Below are 22,304 nucleotides of genomic sequence, written 5' to 3' on the forward strand. Positions count from 1 at the left end.
AGACTGAATTAATTATCTTCTTTAAACTTCTCTTCATCTTTGAATTTCAGTCACTAAGATGACTCATCATAATTCAATTCCTCTTTCTCACCTCCCAAATATAGTCAAGTTATGAATTTCTGTGAATTCCACTTCTCAGCTGAATTCTATTTCTGAATTGTCAACACTGATTATATCCAACTCTTTGACTTCTTCAAGCTCATATCTGTATAACAAAAATTTGGTGAAGAAAAACACAAAAGTCATTGCCCTAGTCTCATGGAAATATAGAAAATATAGTTTATCAAATGTTTTATTTTCTATAGCACAGGAAAGCACTTGGAAGGAAGATGGAAAGGATGTTGAACATCTACTGATTACCCTGACATATCAGTTATGGGCTATGGGGTTTCCCGAAGAGGAAGAGAATTTTTCTATTTTTTTTGTGTGTTTATATACATCAGATAAGAAGTTTTCATTGCATTTTGATACTTGTAAATTAAAAAACAAAAATGAAAAAGTCACTACTTCAGAGAAGCCTTGTTTGATCACCCTATATAGGTAGGCTTTTCCCTATTATTCTCTAACTGTTCCTTTATCAATTTATCAAATACATAAAGTACCTATTTTGCATCAGGTATTATTCAGTGGTAGGAATACAGTGAAGAAAAGGGACAATATCCATATCTTCATTGATCTTGAGACTGGTGGGGGAGTCAGACAAGAAACCTGTATGGAAAAGAAAAGTAAATCTGTATGGAAATACACAGTGTATTTTTGAATAGTGATTGTGCTATGAGAAAATAAAGGATAACAGAACAGAATAAATGGTGGGGAGGCTGGGAACAATTTTAAGTAGGAAAATCAAGGAAAGCCTGATCTTTGAGAAGATGAGGTTTTAGTGTAGATATGAATGAGAAGAAGGCAGCTAGACAAGGACCTTGGGAAAGAGATCTCCACAAAGAGAGAGCGGCGATTGTAAAGACCCTGAGTTGTATGAGGTTGGCATGTTCAAAGATGCTGTCAATATCTCTGAAGCCTTCCTTCAAATCACTTATCACAGGCTGTAATAACATGTTTATTTTTGTTTACCTATTTGGATCTATATATATCTATTATCTTTTATTTGTTTATTGTCTTTTATTCCCATGATTCCTGAGGACCAAGGCTATGCTTATCTTGTTGAAGATCCATACTTAGCACCTGGCACACAGTGAGTAGTTCAATGTTTATTGAATAAATAAATAAAAGCTATTTAGTAAAAAATTTTATTTGTAGTCATTGAAATGGTACTTTTTGTCTTCTAATTGTAGAATTATAATTTTTACTATGCTTTTTCAAACTATACATATCCTGTCCACTATAGTAAATAGGCTCTTTTCCTGTACTCTTCCTCCCTTGAAAATATCTATTCTAAGAAGTTTAATGTTAAAGTTTCTTTTCCCTTTGTCTTCAATTGTTGTGAATTCACCCTGTGATTTGGATTGTTATCAGACCCCCAAGAAGGGCTTTCATAGAGATGCTCTCCTTTTCTTGGGTCACTATAAGCATTAATTAAGGTTAGTCTATAGAAACAAATAAAGGGAGAAAGAAAAGTAGAATTTAAGGTGATTATGGGGCATTCAGGAGATCCAATCAACAGAGTCTAGGGAGACAAGTCTGTTTATGAAACAGGAATCATAAGAGAAGCCAAGTTAAGGAGAGGTAAGGAAGAGCCAGAAAGATGGAAAAGAAAACTAGGATGGTGCAACTGAAAGGGGGAAACTTAAGGGTGGGGAGGATTCTGTGAGGTCAAATGCTGCAGCGAGCACCAGGATACAGAGTAAAGACCTCTGTGTCTAGACATTGGCACTTATGATTGCAGCTTCAGGAGAGTGGTAAGGCTAGACGTGAGGAAGTGAAAGCTTTTACATTTGCCATTCATTCCGGAGCTCTGATAGTAAAAGGTCAGTGATTTTGCTCCTCTCCTTCTTTCACACAGGAATTATCTATAGCCCATCTCCAGGAAGAGGAAAGTCAGGGGTCATACTCGCTTCCTCCCTCGTTGACAAGTCACTTCTCAACCCATTGTCCTCACCTTGAAATTCAGGATGAAATGTCTGTCTAGCGACTCAGGAACAGGGTTCCCTTCTCTCTGTCCCACATCCATCTGCAGTAGTCTTCTCATACACTGGACCCTGCGGGAGAGGTTGGGTGGTTCTTTACTAAAAACTTCAGGTAAACATTCTAAAGCCACACAGGGTCCAAGCGTTGTTTTGAGGGTGAATTGGGGAGTGGGTAAGGAAAATCTTGGTTGTTATCTTGGGTCTGGCTAATTTACCCCTTTTACCAACATGATGTGGGGCAAAGCTTCATGGTTTAGTCCAGGAGTTGAAAACTTAAACATTTACCAGGCAGATATAATAAATGAAAGAAATAGGCAAGCCAGGCCAGGGATGAAGTGTAGAGTGCAAATCCCATTTAGAATAGGATTAATACTACTTCCCAATGACACTCAGCACCAGATAATTGTTTCCCTGTAGAAATGTGGTTCCACTGTGGTCAGATATCTGGAAAACATTAAAAAAAAAAAATTTCAGGATCTTTAAGTAAATTGTTCCAATTTCTCATGTTACTATTTTGCTTTTGCATTTCCTTATAAATTTTATTTTCATGTTGCTAATTTTTTAAAAAGCACTGTAGGGGCCAAACACCTGTAGAGAGAATACTGGTCTCCAGCTTCCAATTTGTGATTTTTTTTTTTTTTTTTATTTGTTGCTGCGCAGTTTGCAGAATCTTACCTCCCCAACCGGTGATTGAACCTGGGCCCTTGGCAATGATAGCAAAGAGTCCTAACCACTGAAGTGCCAGGGAATTCTTAGTTTGTGATTTCTGGTTTAGAACATAAGAAAGTATGCTAAGAAAATATTTCAGTCCTTCCTTAATTCATACTGGCCACTCCCCACCTCTACAATACTTCATGGTGTCCTGGGCCCCTTTTTCTAAAGCACTCACTGATTGATTCTGAGTTATTTTTCCTCCATCTTTATCTGTTGGCCCCAAGGGAAATAGAAGGACGGGCAATACCCAAAAGATAGGAATGAGGAAAAGACTGTGTAGCTTTTCCAACTCTTTTAGTTTCTCAAATTCACAAGAAGGCTATTGGTTTTCTCTTACAGTACCTGAGATACCATGTGAGGTTCTGGAGAATTTTCTATCTTCTTGAAATTTTAAGTCCAGTGGAGATGTATGTCTAGATATATGGACATATGAGTCATAAAATTACATAAAAGCTTATAAAATTATAAGCTTTATAAATAATTGGGGAAATACAGGAAGCTGTGAAATCATATAACAGACAGCTGACTTAACTGGGTATGAGGATGAATGTGTCAAAGAAGACTTCTCTGGAGAAATGATGTAGAAGCTAGGTCTGGAAGACTAAATAAGAATTAGCTAACCTGCTGTGTGTGATGTGTGTGTTTGTTTGTATGTGTGTAGAAGGTATTGCAGGAAGAACTCATTATGTTAAGCCACAGAAGCAAGAGAGTTTGGATAATTCTAGGAGCTGAATTAAGACCAGTGTGACCGGGATGCTGTGAAAGAAAGAGTGACAAGGTAGTAGGGGTCTTGGAGGCCATGACAAAGGCTTAGAACTGCCAGTTGGTGTGACTGGGGTCTGCTTAAAAGGGAAAAGGACTTTTCTTCCTTTTTATTACCTTTCCAGGACAGCCAATCACAATTTTCTTACCTCAATCAAAGCCGTTTAGTGGTGATGCGTTTTCCTCCATTTTATTAAAGAACAAGCTTATTTTCTGGACAAAGAAAAAAATCTTTGGTAGAAATTTTGTAGGCATTGCATGTTTTCTTCCCTGATTACAAAATTTATCTTTTGGGAAAGGAGCACGCAGGTCTTCATGGGTTTGCCTACAGAATAGTAGATTAGTTACAGTTGGTTAATTCCTTTTGTCTCCCGCAAGAAAGAAAAAGGTAATTAATTACATGGTGAGTGTTGGGTGGTCTTCAGGCCTAGAGAGAGCTCTGACTGAGAATGTCCCATAGCACTGGTGCCATTTACTCTTATGAGAAACAGTAGCAGAAGGGAAAGGCTTGGAGAGGGAAGTCCAGAGATTTTAAATCTAGAGATTTTTTTTACCCCTCCTTTTTGACATCTTAAATTTGATATGTGAATTAGGGGTGGAGTGGAGATTCCAAATAGACAGTCTGTGAGATAAGGCCAGAGGTTAGGGTTAAGATATAAAATTGGGAACCATTAGCTTATAAATTGTATTAAGGCAATGAGAATGACTGATGTGACTTAAGAAGAAAATGTAGGTAGAGAAGTAAAAGGGGCCCATGTCTGAGCCTTAGTTCCAGTCCTTACTGGTCCTGCATAGGTGAAGGGGGTTCAGAAGGAGACTGAGAAGCAGCTAATAAGGAAGGAGGAAAGCTAGGGGAATCTGGTGTCATAGATCCCAAAGGAAAAGAGTGTGTCATTGGTAATACATATGGAGGAAGTTTAAAAGTTTCAAGGAAATATAAGAATCAAGAAGTCTATCTTTTATTACCTGGTCTATACTGAAATGTAAGCTTAGTTTTTCTTATAAGCTCTTTTCTTATTTATCTCTTAGGTATTCACAGACACATTTCTAGTTCTTGTTTTAGTAGTGATTCCCTAGAGCTATCTAGACTTAAGGTGAATTCTGGTAGACTTCCTGCTCTTGATGATTTAGCAGTCCCTCCCATGTCATGATTTCTAATTGTTTTTGCTGGTTTTGGGCATCCTAGATGTTGAAAACATTTCTATACCTGCCCTGACTTCCACATTATTCTCATTTTTTCCCCTTTGAAAGACCTTGGAAATCTTATTTTTTTCTTGATCTCCTTGAGAAAAAGGCACTCTCTACCAAAAGAAAAATTTCCCCCAAAAGAATTCAACCCTGAGAAAAAGGAGGATTATTTCTCAGATGAGGTAAATGAATGGAATTAGAAAATTTGAGCAGAGACAGGATAGGACATAATGTGGAAGTGGTATACACAAACAGTGTATCATTTTTCCTTTCTTATTGTGCTGAAGGCCTGTAAGAAGATTATATTAGTTCAAGTGAGAAACCTGTATGCAGGACAGGAAGCAACAGTTAGAACTGGACATGTAACAATAGACTAGTTCCAAATAGGAAAAGAAGTACGTCAAGGCTGTAGATTGTCACCCTGCTTAGTTAACTTATATGCAGAGTACACCATGAGAAACGCTGGGCTGGATGAAGCACAAGCTGGAATCAAGATTGCTGGGAGAAATATCAATAACCTCAGATATGCAGATGACACCACCCTTATGGCAGAAAGTGAAGAAGAACTAAAGAGCCTCTTGATGAAAGTGAAAGAGGAGAGTGAAAAAGTTGGCTTAAAGCTCAACATTCAGAAAACTAAGATCATGGCATCCGGTCCCATCACTTCATGGCAAATAGATGGGGAAACAATGGAAACAGTGAGACTTTATTTTCTAGGGGCTCCAAAATCACTGCAGATGGTGACTGCAGCCATGAAATTAAAAGGCGCTTGCTCCTTGGAAGAAAAGTTATGACCAACCTAGACAGCATATTAAAAGCAGAGACATCACTTTGCCAAGAAAGGTCCATCTAGTCAAGGCTGTGGTTTTTTCAGTGGTCATGTATGGGTGTGAGCTGCTGCTGCTGCTGCTAAGACGCTTCAGTCGTGTCCGACTCTGTGCGACCCCATAGACGGCAGCCCACCAGGCTCCCCCATCCCTGGGATTCTCCAGGCAAGAACACTGGAGTGGGTTGCTATTTCCTTCTCCAAAGCATGCAAGTGAAAAGTGAAAGTGAAGTTGCTAAGTCTTGTGAGAATTGGACTATAAAGAAAGCTGAGCACTGAAAAATTGATGCTTTTGAACTGTGGTGTTGGAGAAGACTCTTGAGAGTCCCCTGGACTGCAAGGAGATCCAACCAGTCCATCCTAAAGGAGATCAGTCCTGGATGTTCATTGGAAGGGCTGATGTTGAAGCTGAAACTCCAATACTTTGACCACCTGATGTGGAGGGCTGACTCATTTGAAAAGACCCTGATGCTGGGAAAGATTGAGGGCAGGACGATAAGGGGACAACAGAAGATGAGATGGTTGGATGGCATCACCGACACAATGGACATGGGTTTGGGTAGACTCTGGGAGTTGGTGATGGACAGGGAGGCCTGGTGTTCTGCGGTTCATGGGGTTGCAAGGAGTCAGACACAACTGAGCAACTGAACTGAACTGACTGAATAATAACAGCAGTAAAAATACAACAATAATGATGACTGGCTCTCAATTGATTGAGCTCTTTTATTTGCTAACCATAATGCTAAGAGTTTCAGGTGAATTGTTTTACTTAATTCTCACAAAACTCCATTACTCCATAAACTCCATTTTATTTGTTTATTAAGAATATTTATCGAATGTTTGCTATGTGCTAGAGATATGGTGATAAACAAAATTGTCATGGTCCCTATTCTTCAAGAGCTTATGGTATAGTAGGAAAAACAGACATTAAATGAATGAAAATAAATATTTAATGACACATAATAAATGACATAGAAGGTGTGATAGAATAATAGGGGGATGTATTTCAGATAGAAGGGCCTGGGAAGGTCTCTCTTGGAATGTGACATAGGTAAACTGACACCTAAAAATAAGGAAGACCCCGGCACGCAGAAGAAGGGCCTTGAGGCAGAAGTAAATAGCTCTATCAACATAGATCATTCTTTCCTCTAATAAGGGAGCTAAAAGAAGATCTCAGGCTAAATAAAGATAGTGGAGGAAGAATGATGCTAGTTGAGGGTGGGATGGACCAGACTGTCTAAAGCCATGTATACTCAACTTTTATCCTGAGTGCATTAGGAAGTCTTGAAGGATTTTAAGCAGACAAGTGAAGGATCTGATTTATGTTAAAAACAATACTTGGGCTATGCCATGGAGAATGGATTGGAGGGAGCCAAGAGCAGATACTGGGGAGAATTGCTCTGAGTTTATTGCAGCATTCAGGTTGAGAGGGTGATGGTTGTACGTCGGATGGTGGTTGCAGATTTGGAGAAAAGTGGAGAGGTCCACTGGTTGGAGGTTGAGTCCAAAGGGCCTGGTTATAGAGAAGCTGAGTTCAGTTCAGTTCAGTCGCTCAGTCGTCTTCGACCCTTTGCGACCCTGTGGACTGAAGCCAGTGATAACTTAGGTCTTTCATTTGTATAACAGGCCTGATCCACAGCTAGCCTCCTTTTTCAGTGTAGGAGGCCAAAGCTGGAAGAGATTAGGTAACATGTTCCAGGAGGTACATCTAGTAAATGATGTATTATGATAAGAGCATGGGGTCAACTCCAGAGAAAATACACTTAACCAGCACACTGTATTCCTTCCCAGTGAGTCACAGTCCTGCTGCTTTCTAAAAGGAGAGAACTGGTTGTCTTCTGAATTATAATCTCTCTGCCAACCATGAGTCCATTTGCTTAGTTACCTAAGAGAAAGTCAATAACTAGACTCATTTTTTTTTTAACCCTTTCCCCCGGTAACCGTAATTCATTCTTTAAGTCTATGAATCTGTTTCTGCTTTGTAAATACGTTCAGTTGTATCAATTTTTAAAAAGATCTGCATATAACTTAGTATAATAATCCCCAGGTCCACCCATGTTGCTGCAAATGGCATTATTTAGTTCTTTTTGATGGCTGAGTAATATTCCATTGTATAAGTGTACCACACCTTCATTATCTATTCTTCTGTTGATGGACACTTAGGTTGTTTCCGTGTCTTGGTTCTTGTAAATTGTGCTGCAATGAATGTTGGAGTGCATATATTCTTTTGAACCATGTTTTTCTTCAGATATATGCCCAATAGTGGAATTGCTGAATCTCATGGTAGCTCTATTTTTAGTTTTTTAAAGGAAACTGCTTACTCCGTTGTGGCTGTATGAATTTATATTCCCACCAACAGTGTAGGAGGGTTCCCTTTTCTCCACATTCTCTCCAGTATTTATTGTTTGCAGATTTCTTTGGCTATTCAGGGTCTTTTGTGTCTTCATACAAATTTTAAGATTTTTTTTGTTCTAGTTCTGTGAAAAAATGACATTGGTAATTTGACAGAGATTTCATTGAATCTGTAGATTTCCCTGGGTAATATAGTCATTTTGACAATGTTGATTCATCCGATCCAAGAACACAGTATATGTTTCCATCTGCCTGTGTGGTCTTTGGTTTCTTTCATCAGTGTATTATAGTTTTTGAAGTACAGGTTTTTGTTTCTAGAAGTAGGTTTATTCCTAAGTATTTTATTGTTTTTGATGCTGTGGTAGATGGGATTATTTCTTGAATTTATTTTTCTGATCTTTTGTTGTTGATTTTGTTGATTTCTCTGCACTAATATTATATCTTGCAACTTTACCAAATTCATTGATGAGCTCTAGTAGTTTTCTGGTTGTATCTTTAGAATATTCTATGTGTAGTATCATGTCATCTGCAAACAGTGATAATTTTACTTTTCCAATTTGGATTCCTTTTCTTTTCTTTTCTTCTCTGATTGCCATGGCTAGTTCTTCCAAGACTATTTTTTTTTCCCATTGATTTTTATTAGTTGGAGGCTATTTTGAATAAAAGTGGCCAGAGTGGACATCCTTGTCTTATTCTTGATCTTAGAAGAAATGCTTTCAGCTTAACTGTTGAGTATGATGTTAGTTGCAGGTACGTCACATGGTAAGTCGCTTCAGTCATGTCCAACTCTGTGCGACCCCATGGACAGCAGTCCACTGGGCTCCTCTGTCCACAGGATTCTCTAGGCAAGAATACTGGAGTGGGTTGCCATTTCCTTCTCCAAGGCTTGTCATATATAGCCTTTATTATGTTAGGGTAGTTTCCCTCTGTGACCACTTTATGGAGAGTTTTTTTTTTCAGTTTTATTTATTTTTAAAAATTTATTTATTTTAATTGAGGCTAATTATGTTACAATATTGTAGTGGTTTTTGCCATACATTAACATGAATCAGCCATGGGTGTACATGTGTTCCCCATACTGAACCCCCCTCCCACCACCCTCCCCAAGAGTTTTTTTAAAAATCATAAAAGGTTATTGAATTTTGCCAAAAGCTTATTCTATATCTATTGAGATGATCATATAATTTTTATCCTTCAATTTGTTGATGTAGTGTATCACACTGACTGATGTACAGATATTGAAAATCCTTGCATTCCTGCGATAAATCCCACTTGCTCATGGTGTATGATCCTTTCAATGTATTGTTGAATTCAGATTGGTAGTATCTTGTTGAGAATTTTTGCAGGCGTATTATCTGATGTATATTTTGGCCTGGAGCCGATTAGAAAATGTTATTTGGGTCACATTCTGGAAATGACGAGATTCCTTAAGTGTTTGACCTGGGTAAGCAGATTCAAGTCTGATAATCCTAGATATTCAAATTATGTGGTCAGTCAGAAGCCAAGCTCTGTTCTTTCTCGTGGGATCAGGAGCAGATATGTAATTCCGAAATTCCTTTGAAGTCTTTCAGAAACTTACATGACGTTGTGATGGGCAGTTGTCCTGGAATAAATGGGCTTTCTCTAATAGGAAAAAGGGAAAAATAAAGAAGGTCAACAGAAACCAGAGTGTCAGGCCATTCCTCGTGGTTATAGAGGTGTCTGGAAATCACTATGGGCAGATAGGGATATTCATAGCCTAAGGTAAGATTAAATTAAAAGAAAAATAAGTAGCTTACATCACTTTGCTATACAGCAGATATTGGCATAACATTGCAAATCAACCATACTTCAAATAAAAATAAACAAACAGATGTATATTTTTAAAAAGTAGGTTAAAAACTCAGTTAAGTGTGGTAATCCTAATATTAATACCAGATAACTTCCTGGATGTGTTTTAGGTATGTCCTGAGACTTTCTGTATCCTGTATTTCTGGCATCTGTAAAATGGTCCCTTTACTATTACTATCTTTGCAAAATCTTAGGTGTGAGAAGAGAGGTAAAAATGTAAGAACAGCTGGAAATTATGGGCTTACCTCTTGGGGATGATGAACTTCAGAATAAATTGTGTTGGAGTCATTGTTTTTCACAGGTTTTGAGATTTCTGCTTCCTGTAGAACACAATTATATTGATTTGGCTTACATAAAGAGATATGTACTCATGTATACACATATTCACATAAAGAGATATAAACTCATGCAAAGAGATATATTCTTGGGAAAGGCAGTGTGACAAAAGAGGGATGATGTCAAAACTCTTCGGAGGAAGGCTATGGAGTGTTTAGCAAGAGGAACTGGAAACCAAGCACCACTAGCTCTCAGATTTGTGAAGGATTTCCTTCACCTTTCCTGAGCCCCATACTGAAACACAGCACGCCAGCAAACCAGTGGCTCATGAACCCGAGAAAGACAGAAGGGGGACCTTGTTGGCAGGTGGTGTGAAGGAAGGAAAGCATTCTTGTCCTGCATCCAACTCTACTCTCTTTCCTCCATTTTTAAGAACTAACCTACAGGGACTTCCCTTGTGACTCACCAGTTAAGAATCTGCCTGTCAAGGGACGTGAGTTTGATCTCTGGTTTAGGAGGATCCCACCTGCCATGGGGCAACTAAGCTCATGTGCCACAACTACTGAAGTCTGTGCACCCTAGAGCCCATCCTCTGTAAGAAGAGGATTCACTGCAAAATGAGAAGCCCACACACTGCAACTAGAGAGAGTAAACCCTGCTCACTGCAACTAGAGAAATACTGTGAGCAGCAACAAATACCCAGTGCAGTCAGAAAAAAAAGAACTAACCTACACTGCCACATGGTTATTGTAGTACATCTTCGGTCTCAGATCTTTACTACCTATAACTGGAGGTATTGCCTGCTTTATTTTGCCCCTGTGATTCTAATAGCCTGGCCATCACATCATTGGGGTCTCCTTGAACATGCAGAACTGTTAGAATAGGAATACCTTGTCTTAAGAATGACTCTGCTTGGAATAAAAAGCCTGATGATAACAGAAGTCCCCCGTGCTCATAGTTTTTGGCATTTTAAATGAATTAGGGTATATCTAGGGTGTTATTAAAACCTCTGAAACTCTCCAAAGTACCATGTTTTGCTAAAGAAAAAGTTAACAAATTTGCTGGAGATTAGATTCTTGGTTTGTTGCGAGTAATTCATCTTGTCATCAAGAGAAAATTGGAAAGGCAATTGAAATATCTGAGGTGAGAGCATCTCTTGTTTGCTATCTTTAAAGAGCCTACTTTGCAAACATCTGTAAAGGGCTTTGTGAGGGGAGATTGGCTGTGGAATCCGACATTTCTAGCTAGACTACTGCTTCCATCATTGAAGAACGCTGGCTCTCCTGGCTTATTTTTCATTAGATGTGGAAACTGGTCTCCCAGGATGTGTAGTGTTATTTAGAAATGTACCCTCTGCCGGTGCTTTATTTTGGGGCTGACGAAGAATTACTGATGCATGATGGGGAGTTCCTGGTGCCTGACCAAGGCCATCCTGTTATGTTGCTAGAGGGGAGGGGACGATTGAGGGCTGCTCATGCCTTTAGTGTCTTTCACAGTTGAGGGATTGCCAATTCTTGTCACTCTTTCTCTCTTAAGAGACTCTTCTGAGCCCTGCTATTTCCCCTACAAAAGGATGAAAAGCCCACTGATACAGAATTGTGTCCTTTGGGAACTCTCAAACTTAACAACTTTATCCATCCAGCAGATATTTACTGGGCTTCATGCTAAGACACAGGGGAAGAGAGAGGAAGACATAATTTTCACTTCCAGGCAGCCTGTAAGTAAGCTGAAGGGACATGACTTACAGATGCATTACATAGTTAGATTAAGCAATGTAAAGCAAGGTATGACTGACTAAACACTCCACTGGCATGAGAGCAAAAGGGTGTAGAAATGTCCCACACATAACTCTTGTTACTGCCTTCACTTCACCTCAGTGGTGTACATCATTTGGATTTAGTCAGATAATTGTGACAAGTTCATTAATAATGACTGTAAAAATAATGACTATGATGGAGTATAAACCTGAAAGTACTCACCCTGTTTGAATGGGTGACCCGAGCATACACAGTGTTCCCTGAAGAGAAGGAAGCGTACTCTAAGTTACTCACAGTTTCTGCTGTTAACACAGGAAGACACAGTCAGTGACTGGAGGACTCTGGTCTGCCCTCCCAGGACCTTATCAACCCCACATCACTCTCTGGCCCCAAAGAGGTAGTTGTCTGAAACATTGCCCTTCCTTAGGGTACATTCATTTCCCCAGTCTTGGGAGTTCAGGGTTGAACCAGAACCTTCTCAGCTATTCGATCTATTTCTGACCTCATCTGGGGGAACGTAGTCTTGAGCTACCCTAAAGCCTCAGAGTCTCTCTGGATTCACAGGAAGGGAAGCTTCTGGGACAAAACAGCACTGGCTCCACAGGAGCTAGAGAATCTCATTGGTGAGCATAATGGAGCCAGATTGTCTTGCATTTATAATACTATCCCACTTCTCAGAGCTCCTTAGAGTGGGTTTGATTATATTAGAGATGAGAAACTGGAGGCACAGAAAGTTTTACTCCCTTGGTGCAAATTTACACAGGAAATGATCAAATAAGAATTTGAATGCATGCCTTCTGATTCATAGCTCAGTTGGTAAAGAATCCACCTGCAATGCAGGAGACCTGGGTTCGATCCCTGGGTTGGGAAGATCCTTTGGAGAAGGGAATGGCTACCCCAGTCCAGTATTCTGGCCTGGAGAATTCCATGGACTGTACAGTCCATGGGGGTCACAAAGAGTCAGACATGACTGAGCGACTTTCACTTCAAACTCAATACCCAAACTCTGGCTGAACAGAGTGATGGGGTCAGGCAGTCATCTCTGGGCATTTGATGCTCTAGTCCTGTCTTTACACTGCGCCTGCTGTTGATAATCGACAGGCCTCAAGCCCTTTCACTGGCACTTGGTCTCTCCATTGATAGAATGGGGAATGGCCCTAATCCCATCCCAAGAAACTGCCTGAGTGACCAGTTTGCATTCTTGTAAGGGACCCTGTAGGTCCCACAGGGGACAGACTTGCACAATTCCAGGTCTTCTTCCCTTGCACCATCTGGTCCATCTGAATAATGACATTCTGACCTCCTCCTCTCTCGTTATCTAGCCCTCTGATCACCCCACTTCAATGTCCACTTGGCTCTTGCCATCTGTTTAGTGACTGGGAACTGAGTCTGGAAGCTCACCAGGACACTGGGTTTGCTGAGTAGAGAATTGAAAGAAACCTGAAAAATAAAATCAGGGAAATTGAAATCTGTGACTGTAGTGAGATAAGCCTCCCACCCTCTACCCCGTAGGTGTCTCTCTAGAGTAACAGTCCCCAACGCTTTTGGTGCCAGGGGCAGTTGGTGGAGGGGGTAGTTTCAGGATGGTTCTAACACATTATATTTTTTGTGCACTTTATTTCTATTTTGTGGCAATCTCAAGATATACTGCCTTGACTTCAGGTTAGATGTCTCATTCCTATGAGAATCTAATGCCACCCCTGATCTACAGGAGGTGGGGCTTAGGTGATGTGAGCGATGGGGAGGGGCTGGAAATACAGATGAAGCTTCATTTGCTTGCTCACTGCTCACCTCCTGCTATGTGAACTGGTTCCTAAGAGGCCACCAACTGGTACGAGCCGGGGCCTGGGTGTCAGGGACCCCTGCTCTAGAGGATGTGGTGGGAAAGGGGCCCAGAAGGGAGGGCAGGCAGGCCCCAAGGGTGGGTCCTGCATTTTCTAGTAGGACACTTTCCTTAAGAGATTAGCGCATGTGTATTCACAGCCCAAGTGTTGTCCCAGTGGACTGACTGAGCCAGGTTTGCATCCTCCCCGCCCCCCACCCCCTTTATCTGTCTTCTACAAGACAGAGTCTTGTCTGGGCAGACTCTAAGTCTCTGAAGCCTGGGAGAAGTAACAATAAGAAGAAAGGAAAACCTGCTACTTTTTTCCTCTGAACAAATATTAATATCAATGCAATGAAGAATATACATGTCAAAACAACCACAATGATAATCCATCTGATATCCAAGTATTCATTTTTCCCATTAATAACACCTGAAAAGAAAAAAAAAAAAGAAGTTGCATTTGAGACACATCAAGCGAGGCCCAGAGTGGTATTTTAGAGCCTCCAATGCATCTCTTCTAGACTGTCTTTGGGGGTTGGGTGGGTTCATCTATACCCAGAGGTTCTGGGGGCCTGGGCAGGATTTCTGCGAGTGGGAGCCTCATTTAGGCAGACAGGGCAGGGCGGAGCCTGGTAGAGACAGAGAGAAGAAGCAATCTTGCCCTCCTAAGGACTTTGCTCTTGGGCTCTGGGAGGCTTAGAGAAATGGTTGGTGGAGGGGGAGGGAAAAGGAGGGCGCTCTAGAGGAGGAAGAGACCCAGAGCTCCAGGGGGTGTCTGTCCTCTCACAGCATCACTCAGCCATCTCCCATGGGGCCACTGTTTTAGGAATCATAAGGGGCATGAGGGACACCCCACACCCCACAACACTCAAGGCCCTCAGAGAGACCTGAGACGGATTTACCTTTACAGACACTTTTGTCAGAGACAGAGGAGGATAAATTGCTGACAGGATTCTCAGCTATGCAAGTGTAGGTCTCTTCACTGAGGCTCTTGGGGTTCCAGGCTACAGAAAGATTTGCTTCACTATGAAATGTATTTCCTGCTACCTCCCACCTGAACGAGACATTATCATTTGGATTCTCCACAGAGCAGGTCAGCTGGATCTCACAGGTACTATTTTCAGACAGTTTGGTGTGATAGGCAACTTGTAAGTTGCTCAGTCGTCCTGTGTGCAGAGAAGAGGCCTGGATGAAGGACAAATGGCTTGGCTCAGCCCTCTGTGAAAAATCTCTATCACCCCCATATTTCCATGTATCCCACCTGACACTGCTGTGTATTCTGTAAATAACTCTGCGTGTGCTGCCTGACTGATGGGGTTGAGGCCTGTGGTGACCAAATGGTGAGGGACGTCAGCATGAGACAGAGTAGGTGGTGGAAGAAAAGGAAGGGGGAGACTGGAGTTTCTGCCAGCTAGGCAGGTGATTTTGAGCTGACCACTTTAATTTTTGGAGCTCCAGTTTATTCCTGGGGTCCTTCCTGCCCTTGTTCACTGCCCCTTGTGTAAAGATAATTTGGAGACTATGCAGCCCAGCCTTAGTTCAGAAACCAGAGGAGCAGGTGCATGAGCCCTGTTTCCTCCATTATCAGAATTTTCCTAGCTGGGATGGAAGATAAAAGCTTAACTTACTTGGAGAACCAAATTTCCCACAACTTTGTTGGGATATTGGTTCTCATTGGATCTGGTGCTGCCTCAAATGATAACAAAGAGATCTTGATGCAGAGTGTCAGCAGGTCAGAAAGGGGTGTGTTGAGAACTAAAGAATTAGGGAAGGAAGGAGTGCAGAAACAGAGAAAGCAAGCAGTTCATGGGAAGGAAGAAGTGCAATATAGTTGGGCGTTTGAGAATACACATGATGCAGATACTTCTGAGAGCGGAGACCAGAAAATATTACCTAAGATCGTGTCAGCAGCTGTGAATCAGTGTGAACATGGAGGCGGTACAGGAAAACCTTCTGACCTGGACTTGGCCCAAAGGTTGAAATAAAGATGACCCAGTAAAAATTGGAATGACTCCAACTATCTCATTAGAAGAGATTAGGCAAAGCATTAAGTTGAGCTAACTGAGTAGGGGTTGTGGAACATACCTTGTTCAAACAGAATTTTCATGTCATGGCAAGAGTGGATTTGGAGTTAGGAAGACCTAGGTTAGAATCACGGCTTTGTCATTTACTGGCTACATGACCATGGACAAATTTTAGTCTCTGCTTGCCCCAATTTCTTCATCTGTAAAACTGGGCAATAATACCTACTTCTTGGAATTATGAGAATTAAATGAGATAGCACATAGCACAGCAATGGCAAATGTTTGGCTTGAATATTTACCTCCTTCAACCAATGTCCATTGCTGACCTCAAAAACCTATATTGATATCTTACTCCACTTGATGAATATATAATTACCCACTTGACATTTCCACCTGAACATAATGTATATCCCCAGGTCAACATGTGCAAAAATATCCTCTAATTGTTCTCCACCCCCCAAGAGTAGAAGCCAAAGTCCTTGTGATGGCTCCCAGAGCCTTAGATGATGTGGCTCCCTATTTCCTTACTGACCTCATTTCCTGTTACTCTCTCTTACTCTGCTTCTTGATGTTTGAGCCTGCCAGACGCAGGAGGGGCCTGTGCTGGATAGCTCTTCCCTTAGATATCTGCGTGGCTCACTCTTTCATCTGCAGCTGGCCTTGGCTCTAATGTCATCTTCTCAATGAGGCCTATTATGACCCCTCCATTTAAAACAGACTGCTGCTTTCTGGCATTTCTGGTGGTCCTTATGCTGTTCTAATCTCTTTTTCCATGAGTTTCTCTCATGGCTTACTTACTGTGTTCTTTGTTCATATATTATGTGTATTTTTATTATTGCCCCCATATCCTCTACCCAGAATGTCAGCTCCATGAGGTCAAGGATCTTTGTTTTGCTCACTGATGTATCTCAAGGGCCTAAAACAGAGTCTCAAACATCATTCATGGCTAACAAATACTGTTGACTCACTGATAAACTTAACATGACTCATATTTTTCTTAACTCTGAATCTTACTCCCAATTAATTGGTATTGGCCCATAAGATCAAATCTTTGCTATTTCTAGCCTAGTACACATAGATTAATTGGTCAATGTTTTAAAAAGCTGATAATTTTTATCTTAAAATTCCTTGGCACAATTGTAAAACATATTGGTGTACCTTACGTTTGTTTTTGTGTATGTGCTTTTGAAGGAGAGGTACTCCAAAATGCCCTGGGAATGTATTGGCATTCAGTCTCAGGAGTGTGGTTGTTGCAGAAATTGTACTTGGTCTTCTAAATAGTCGCAGAAGACACTTGTCTCATCAAGTATAACGGAGCCTGGTACAGGGTCAATGAGTCATAAGATTTCGGTTCTAATCTCAGCTCTGTCACTAACTGCTGTGAAATGTCATTGAATTGTTTTGCTTCTGGACCTCAGTCTAGCTCCAAATGCCATACTTTTTACCACAAGTCTATAGTGTATGTTTGCAGTCACATAGAATTGAAATATGTACTATTTTTTAGTCCATACAAAATTAAGCCCGATTTTGACTCACTGAAGATCTGCAGGTTATAATCGGTGTACAGAAAGGAGGTTGATGTGGTTATCTGGGCACGGTAATGGCCCGCGTCTGCCATTGTCAGATTGTTGAGCTGCAAGGAGTAGGACTCGATGATATTCAGTCGATCTTTCCGTGTTGGATCAGTCACCTGTATTTTTGCTTCTTTTGGCCATATGAAGATGACAGAGTTTCCCTTGTGAAGCCAGGTGATGGACGAGATATTCTCTTTCACAGGAAAATTCGAGGGGAGAGTTACAGACTCCCGCAGGACCCCGTTCACCACCGGTGGGGTTGAGCTGGCTTCTGAAACTGAGTTCCCTGTGAACACAGAAAGCAAACTGTTGTAACTCTCCCTTCCCTCCCCCTACTTCCCACGCCCTTTCTCCTTGCTGCCAGTCTGTTAGAGCTCACTGATGCTGAAGTCCAAAGATAAGATGAAGAGGAAAAGAGCTGGGAGGAGTGCTGAAGTAGACAGTCACAGAGGCTCCACCAACAAAATGCCTGGCACCCTTGGTTGATGAGTAGTTGGTCCCAGCCAGTCTACCGTCCCACACTAGCTGGTCACACCTGGGCCAGAGCCATACTATCCGACCCCAGCCTCTGAGTTATCTGGGCATGAGATGGAGAGGGACAACTGCATCCAATCCCTGGCACAGATTTCAGAAACTGCAACTCTTTACTGATGAAATATAATTAAAGCTTTAGTAAATACCTGCTGTGTTCAACATAGTAGGCTTGTGAGATTTAAAGGACTAATAACAGGAATTTACAGCTCTTATACATTTTTTCCTCTGATGCTGACAACAATTCTGACAGGTAGGATGAATATTATCATATCCATTTACAGAAAAGGATCTGAGGCACAGAGTAGTTAGCTAATTTTCCTAAGGTTACCCAGCTAAAGAATAACAGAGTTGGGATTCAGATCCAACTCCTTTGACAATGTTTTGTGCTCCTTGCATGATACCAAAAGATATCTTTTCTGCTCCCAAAAGATAATTGTCTAGGAGTTGAGAAGATAAAAACTGGTAAGTATAAAATTAATACATATAACTTCAAAGTAACATGTAATGGCTATACTCTCATGAGCCGATCTCAGAGCCATTAATGTTTGAGCAAAAAAGGTGAAATGGTTACAATCATTTTTAAAGAAGATTCTTCCTTAACATCTTTTGCCAAATTCCTAGCATTTATCATACCATTTTGTAGCCCTCTGTTCTCTTGTTAACTTAATCATCTTATTTAATAGTTATCTTAATTATCTTTATATCTGAGCACAGAGCCTGATTCAAAGTAGGATCTGGAAATGTTTGAGTGAATCAATGAATAAGTAACCACTACCACTAGGATTCAGCAATATGTGAACTGAGAACTTCCAGGCGTTCAAGCTGGATTTAGAAAAGGTAGAAGAACCAGAGATCAAATTGCCAACATCTGCTGGATCACAGAGAAAGCAAGAGAACGCCAGAAAAACATCTACTTCTGCTTCATTGACTACGCTAAAGAATTTGGCTGTGTGGATCACAACAAACTGTGGAAAATTCTTAAAGAGATGGGAATATCAGAACACCTTATCTGTCTCCTGAGAAAGTTATATGCAAGACAAGATGCAACAGGTAAAACTGGACATAGAACAACAGACTGGACAAAATTGGGGAAGAAATATTTCAAGCCTGTATATTGTCACCCTGATTACTTAACTTATATGCAGACTACATCATGTGAAATGCCAGGGTGGAGGAATTACAACCTGGAATGAAGATTGCCCAGAAAAATATCAGCAACCTCAGATATGCAGATGATACCACCCTTATGGCAGAAAGTGAAGAGGAACTAAAGAGCCTCTTGATGAGAGTGAAAGAGGAGAGTGAAAAAGCTGGTTTGAAGCTCAACATTAAAAAAAAAAGAGCTAAGATCATGGCATCTGCTCCCATCACTTCATCAAATAGATGGGGAAAAAGTGGAAGCAGTGACAGATTTTATTTTCTTGGACTCCAAAATCACTGCACAGAGTGACTGCAGCCATGAAGTTAAAAGATGCTTGCTCCTTGGAAGAAAAGCTATGACAAACCTAGATAGCATATTAAAAAGCAGAAACATCACTTTGCCGACGAAGGTCCTTATAGTCAGAGCTATGGTTTTTCCAGTAGTCATGTACGGATGTGAGAATTGGACCATAAAGCAGGTTGAGTGCTGAAAAATCGATACTTTTGAATTATTGATACTTTTGAGAAGACTCCTGAGAGTCCCTTGGACAGGCAAGGAGATCAAACTAGTTCATCCTAAAGGGAGTCAACCCTGAATATTCATTGGAAGGACTGATGCTGAAGCTGAAGCTCCAATAGTTTGGCCACCTGATGCGAAGAGCCAACTCATTGGAAAAGTCCCTGATGCTGGAAAGATTGATAGCAGGAGGAGATGGGGGCAACAGAGGATGAGATGGTTGGATGGCATCATCAACACAATGAATATGAGTTTAAGAAAGCTCTGGGAGATAGTGAAGGATAGGGAAGCCTGGTGTGCTGCAGTCCATAAGGTCACAGAGTTGGATGTGATTTAGAGACTCAACAGTAACAACTGCTATTACAACCTCAAGTTTCTTAAGACCCCTTAGTTCTCAGGAGAGAATCTGAGTAGGGGAAGAAATGTCTCTTAGGAATTTTGTGCTCAACTTCTGGGTGAGCTCACACGTCCTCTCTCAAATTGTCATATGCATGCCTGTCACATAAACACTGCCATAAACTTCACCCCTTACTACGTTTTTCCATCAGCATTGTAACATGCTGTTGTTTGTCATTTGACCCTTCTTCCCTCTTGGAATCACATGCACGAATATCACAAGGAAAATCTTGAGTGAAAAAGGAAAATTCAGATACAAATAGAATAGAGTGACATGCTTCCATTTATTTAAATTTTAAAAACAAGCAAAATAAGTCTGTTCTTTTAAAAGTTGGGATAGGGTCACCTTTGAGGAGGAGGAGGGAGAGCAAGTGGGAGGGAGCATAGCGGGGGTTTTCTGGGCTGCTGGTTGTGTGCCATTTCTTAACCTATGTCTGGATACACAGATTTGTTTATTTTATGGCTATTCATTGAGCTGACACTTAGGATTTGCAGTTTCCTCTATTTCAGTAAAAGAGGTTAAACAACAAAAAACAAAACAAAATAATTGCAATGGCCTATGCGAGACAAGAGCTTCCTTGGTGGCTCAGATGGCAAAGAGTCTGCCTGCAGTGTGGGAGACCTGGGTTCGATCCCTGGGTCAGGACGATCCCCTTGAGAGGGAAATGACAACCCACTCCAGTACTCTTGCCTGGAAAATCCCATGGACCGAGGAGCCTGGCAGGCTACAGTCCATGGGGTCACAAAGAGTCGGACACGACTGAGCGACATCACTTTCTATGAGGGACAGAATGATCTGATTCTTTTTCTCTTTGGCATAATTTCCTGTAACTCTCCACCTTCTTCCCTTCCCAGCTCACATTATGCTGGCCTGGTTCTTCCTCGAAAGGCCAGGGTTGTACACTTGTAACTGCCTCTGTCTGGAATGCCCTTCCCCCAGGTGTCCACATGGCTCACTCTTTCATCTCTATAAGCGCTTTAACTCAGACTTGCCCTCTCAAGGAGGTCTTCTATGACCACACTTTTCACACCACCAGTCCTCACTGCTGTACACTCACTGCCTTTGAATTTGCTTTTCTCTGTATTATTGCCTACCACACTTTGTAATTCACATATTTATTTTACTGCTCTTTTCCCCTTCCACTAGAATATAAGCTCCATGAAAGCAAGGATTTTTATCTGGCTTGTTCACTGTGATGGACGCTCTTGAACAGTGCTTGGCACATAGTAGGCCCTGATGGTTCAGTGGAAAAGAATCTGCCTGCAATGCAAGGGACGTAGGAGATGTGGGTTCAGTCCCTGGGTTGGGAAGATTCCCTAGAGGAAGGCATGGCAATCCATTCCAGTTTTCTTGCCTGAAAAATCCCACAAACAGATGCACCTGGAAGTCTGCAGCTCATGAGGTTGCAGAGTCGGACATGACTGAGCACGAGCATGAATACTGTTAAGTGAATGAGCGCATCTCTACTCCTCATCTTGGAGTTTCTGTGCCAAGGATGTTTAGGTCCAGTTCCTCTTTGTAGAGAATCTTGGCATATCCTGTGGCCCCAGGAAGCATGAATACTGTTAAGTGAATGAGCGCATCTCTACTCCTCATCTTGGAGTTTCTGTGCCAAGGATGTTTAGGTCCAGTTCCTCTTTGTAGAGAATCTTGGCATATCCTGTGGCCCCAGGACTCTTTAGGAACTGTTCTTCCCTGTCTAGTACAGACTTTTAAGCTTCCTTTGCTTTTGCAGATTGAAATCCTTTGTTTATTTAGCAATCGTTTTACTATTTGCTCAGCTCTATGCCAATTCGAACTTCCCTTATGGCTTAGCTGGTAAAGAATCTGCCTGCAATGTGGGAGACCTGGGTTCCATCTTGGGATTGGGAAGATCCCCTGGAGAAGGGAAAGGCCACCCACTCCAGTATTCTGGCCTGGAGAATTCCATAGTCCTTGGGGTTGCAGAGAGTCGGACCCAACAGAGTGACTTTCACTTTCACTTGACTCCCCTGGTGGTCCAGTGCCTAAGACTGAGCTCTCAATGCTGGGGCCCTGGGTTTGATCCCTGGTTGGGGAACTAGATACAACATGTCACAACTAAGACCCTGCACAGCCAAATAAATAAATAAAAGTAAATATTCTGGAGAAGGAAATGGTAACCCACTCTAGTACTCTTGCCTGGAAAATCCCATGGACAGAGGAGCCTGGTAGGCTACAGTCCATGGGGTTGCAAAGAGTCGGACACAACTTCACTTTCACTTTCACTTCCATGCCAATTCAGTGAGTAAAAGTCTTAGAAATCATGGCATTCAGAGCATATTTATTAGATTCCTTTCATATACCAGTTTCTGGGCTGATGACTGTGAATACAGATATGAATAAGACCCTGTCTGTCCTCTGGGCTCACCTTGCGGTACAGAAGCCTGACCGGTAAATGTGCAGCTATGGTGTGGCGAGTTAGGCATTGACCTAGGTTAGAGTTTGCTTCCGTACTGCCCTCCCATCACTGATTTCACCCTGCA

The 22,304-nt window shown here is 41.4% G+C and overlaps 1 protein-coding gene across 17 annotated transcripts in view; it reads right to left on the bottom strand.

Annotated features, from left to right (window-relative positions):
- Nucleotides 1-276: 276 nt before the first annotated feature.
- SLAMF6 (SLAM family member 6) overlaps nt 277-22,304 on the bottom strand; it is a 28,384-nt gene continuing 6,356 nt past the window's right edge. Inside the window, exons 2-12 of one of the 17 annotated variants that reach the window (XM_070467623.1) lie at nt 17,175-17,498; nt 14,517-14,780; nt 13,925-14,044; nt 13,191-13,229; nt 12,012-12,091; nt 10,002-10,076; nt 9,506-9,549; nt 3,710-3,773; nt 3,141-3,211; nt 2,057-2,528; nt 277-708 (exon numbers count right to left, since the gene is read on the bottom strand). In XM_070467623.1, the coding sequence (XP_070323724.1) occupies nt 3,767-3,773; nt 9,506-9,549; nt 10,002-10,076; nt 12,012-12,091; nt 13,191-13,229; nt 13,925-14,044; nt 14,517-14,780; nt 17,175-17,498 (953 nt within the window). In that variant the 3' untranslated portion in view covers nt 277-708; nt 2,057-2,528; nt 3,141-3,211; nt 3,710-3,766. The other 16 variants (XM_070467613.1, XM_070467610.1, XM_070467612.1 and 13 more) reach the window with 16 other exon arrangements.

The sequence above is a fragment of the Odocoileus virginianus genome, chromosome 5, assembly GCF_023699985.2.
Source record: "Odocoileus virginianus isolate 20LAN1187 ecotype Illinois chromosome 5, Ovbor_1.2, whole genome shotgun sequence".
Taxonomy (NCBI): domain Eukaryota; kingdom Metazoa; phylum Chordata; class Mammalia; order Artiodactyla; family Cervidae; genus Odocoileus; species Odocoileus virginianus.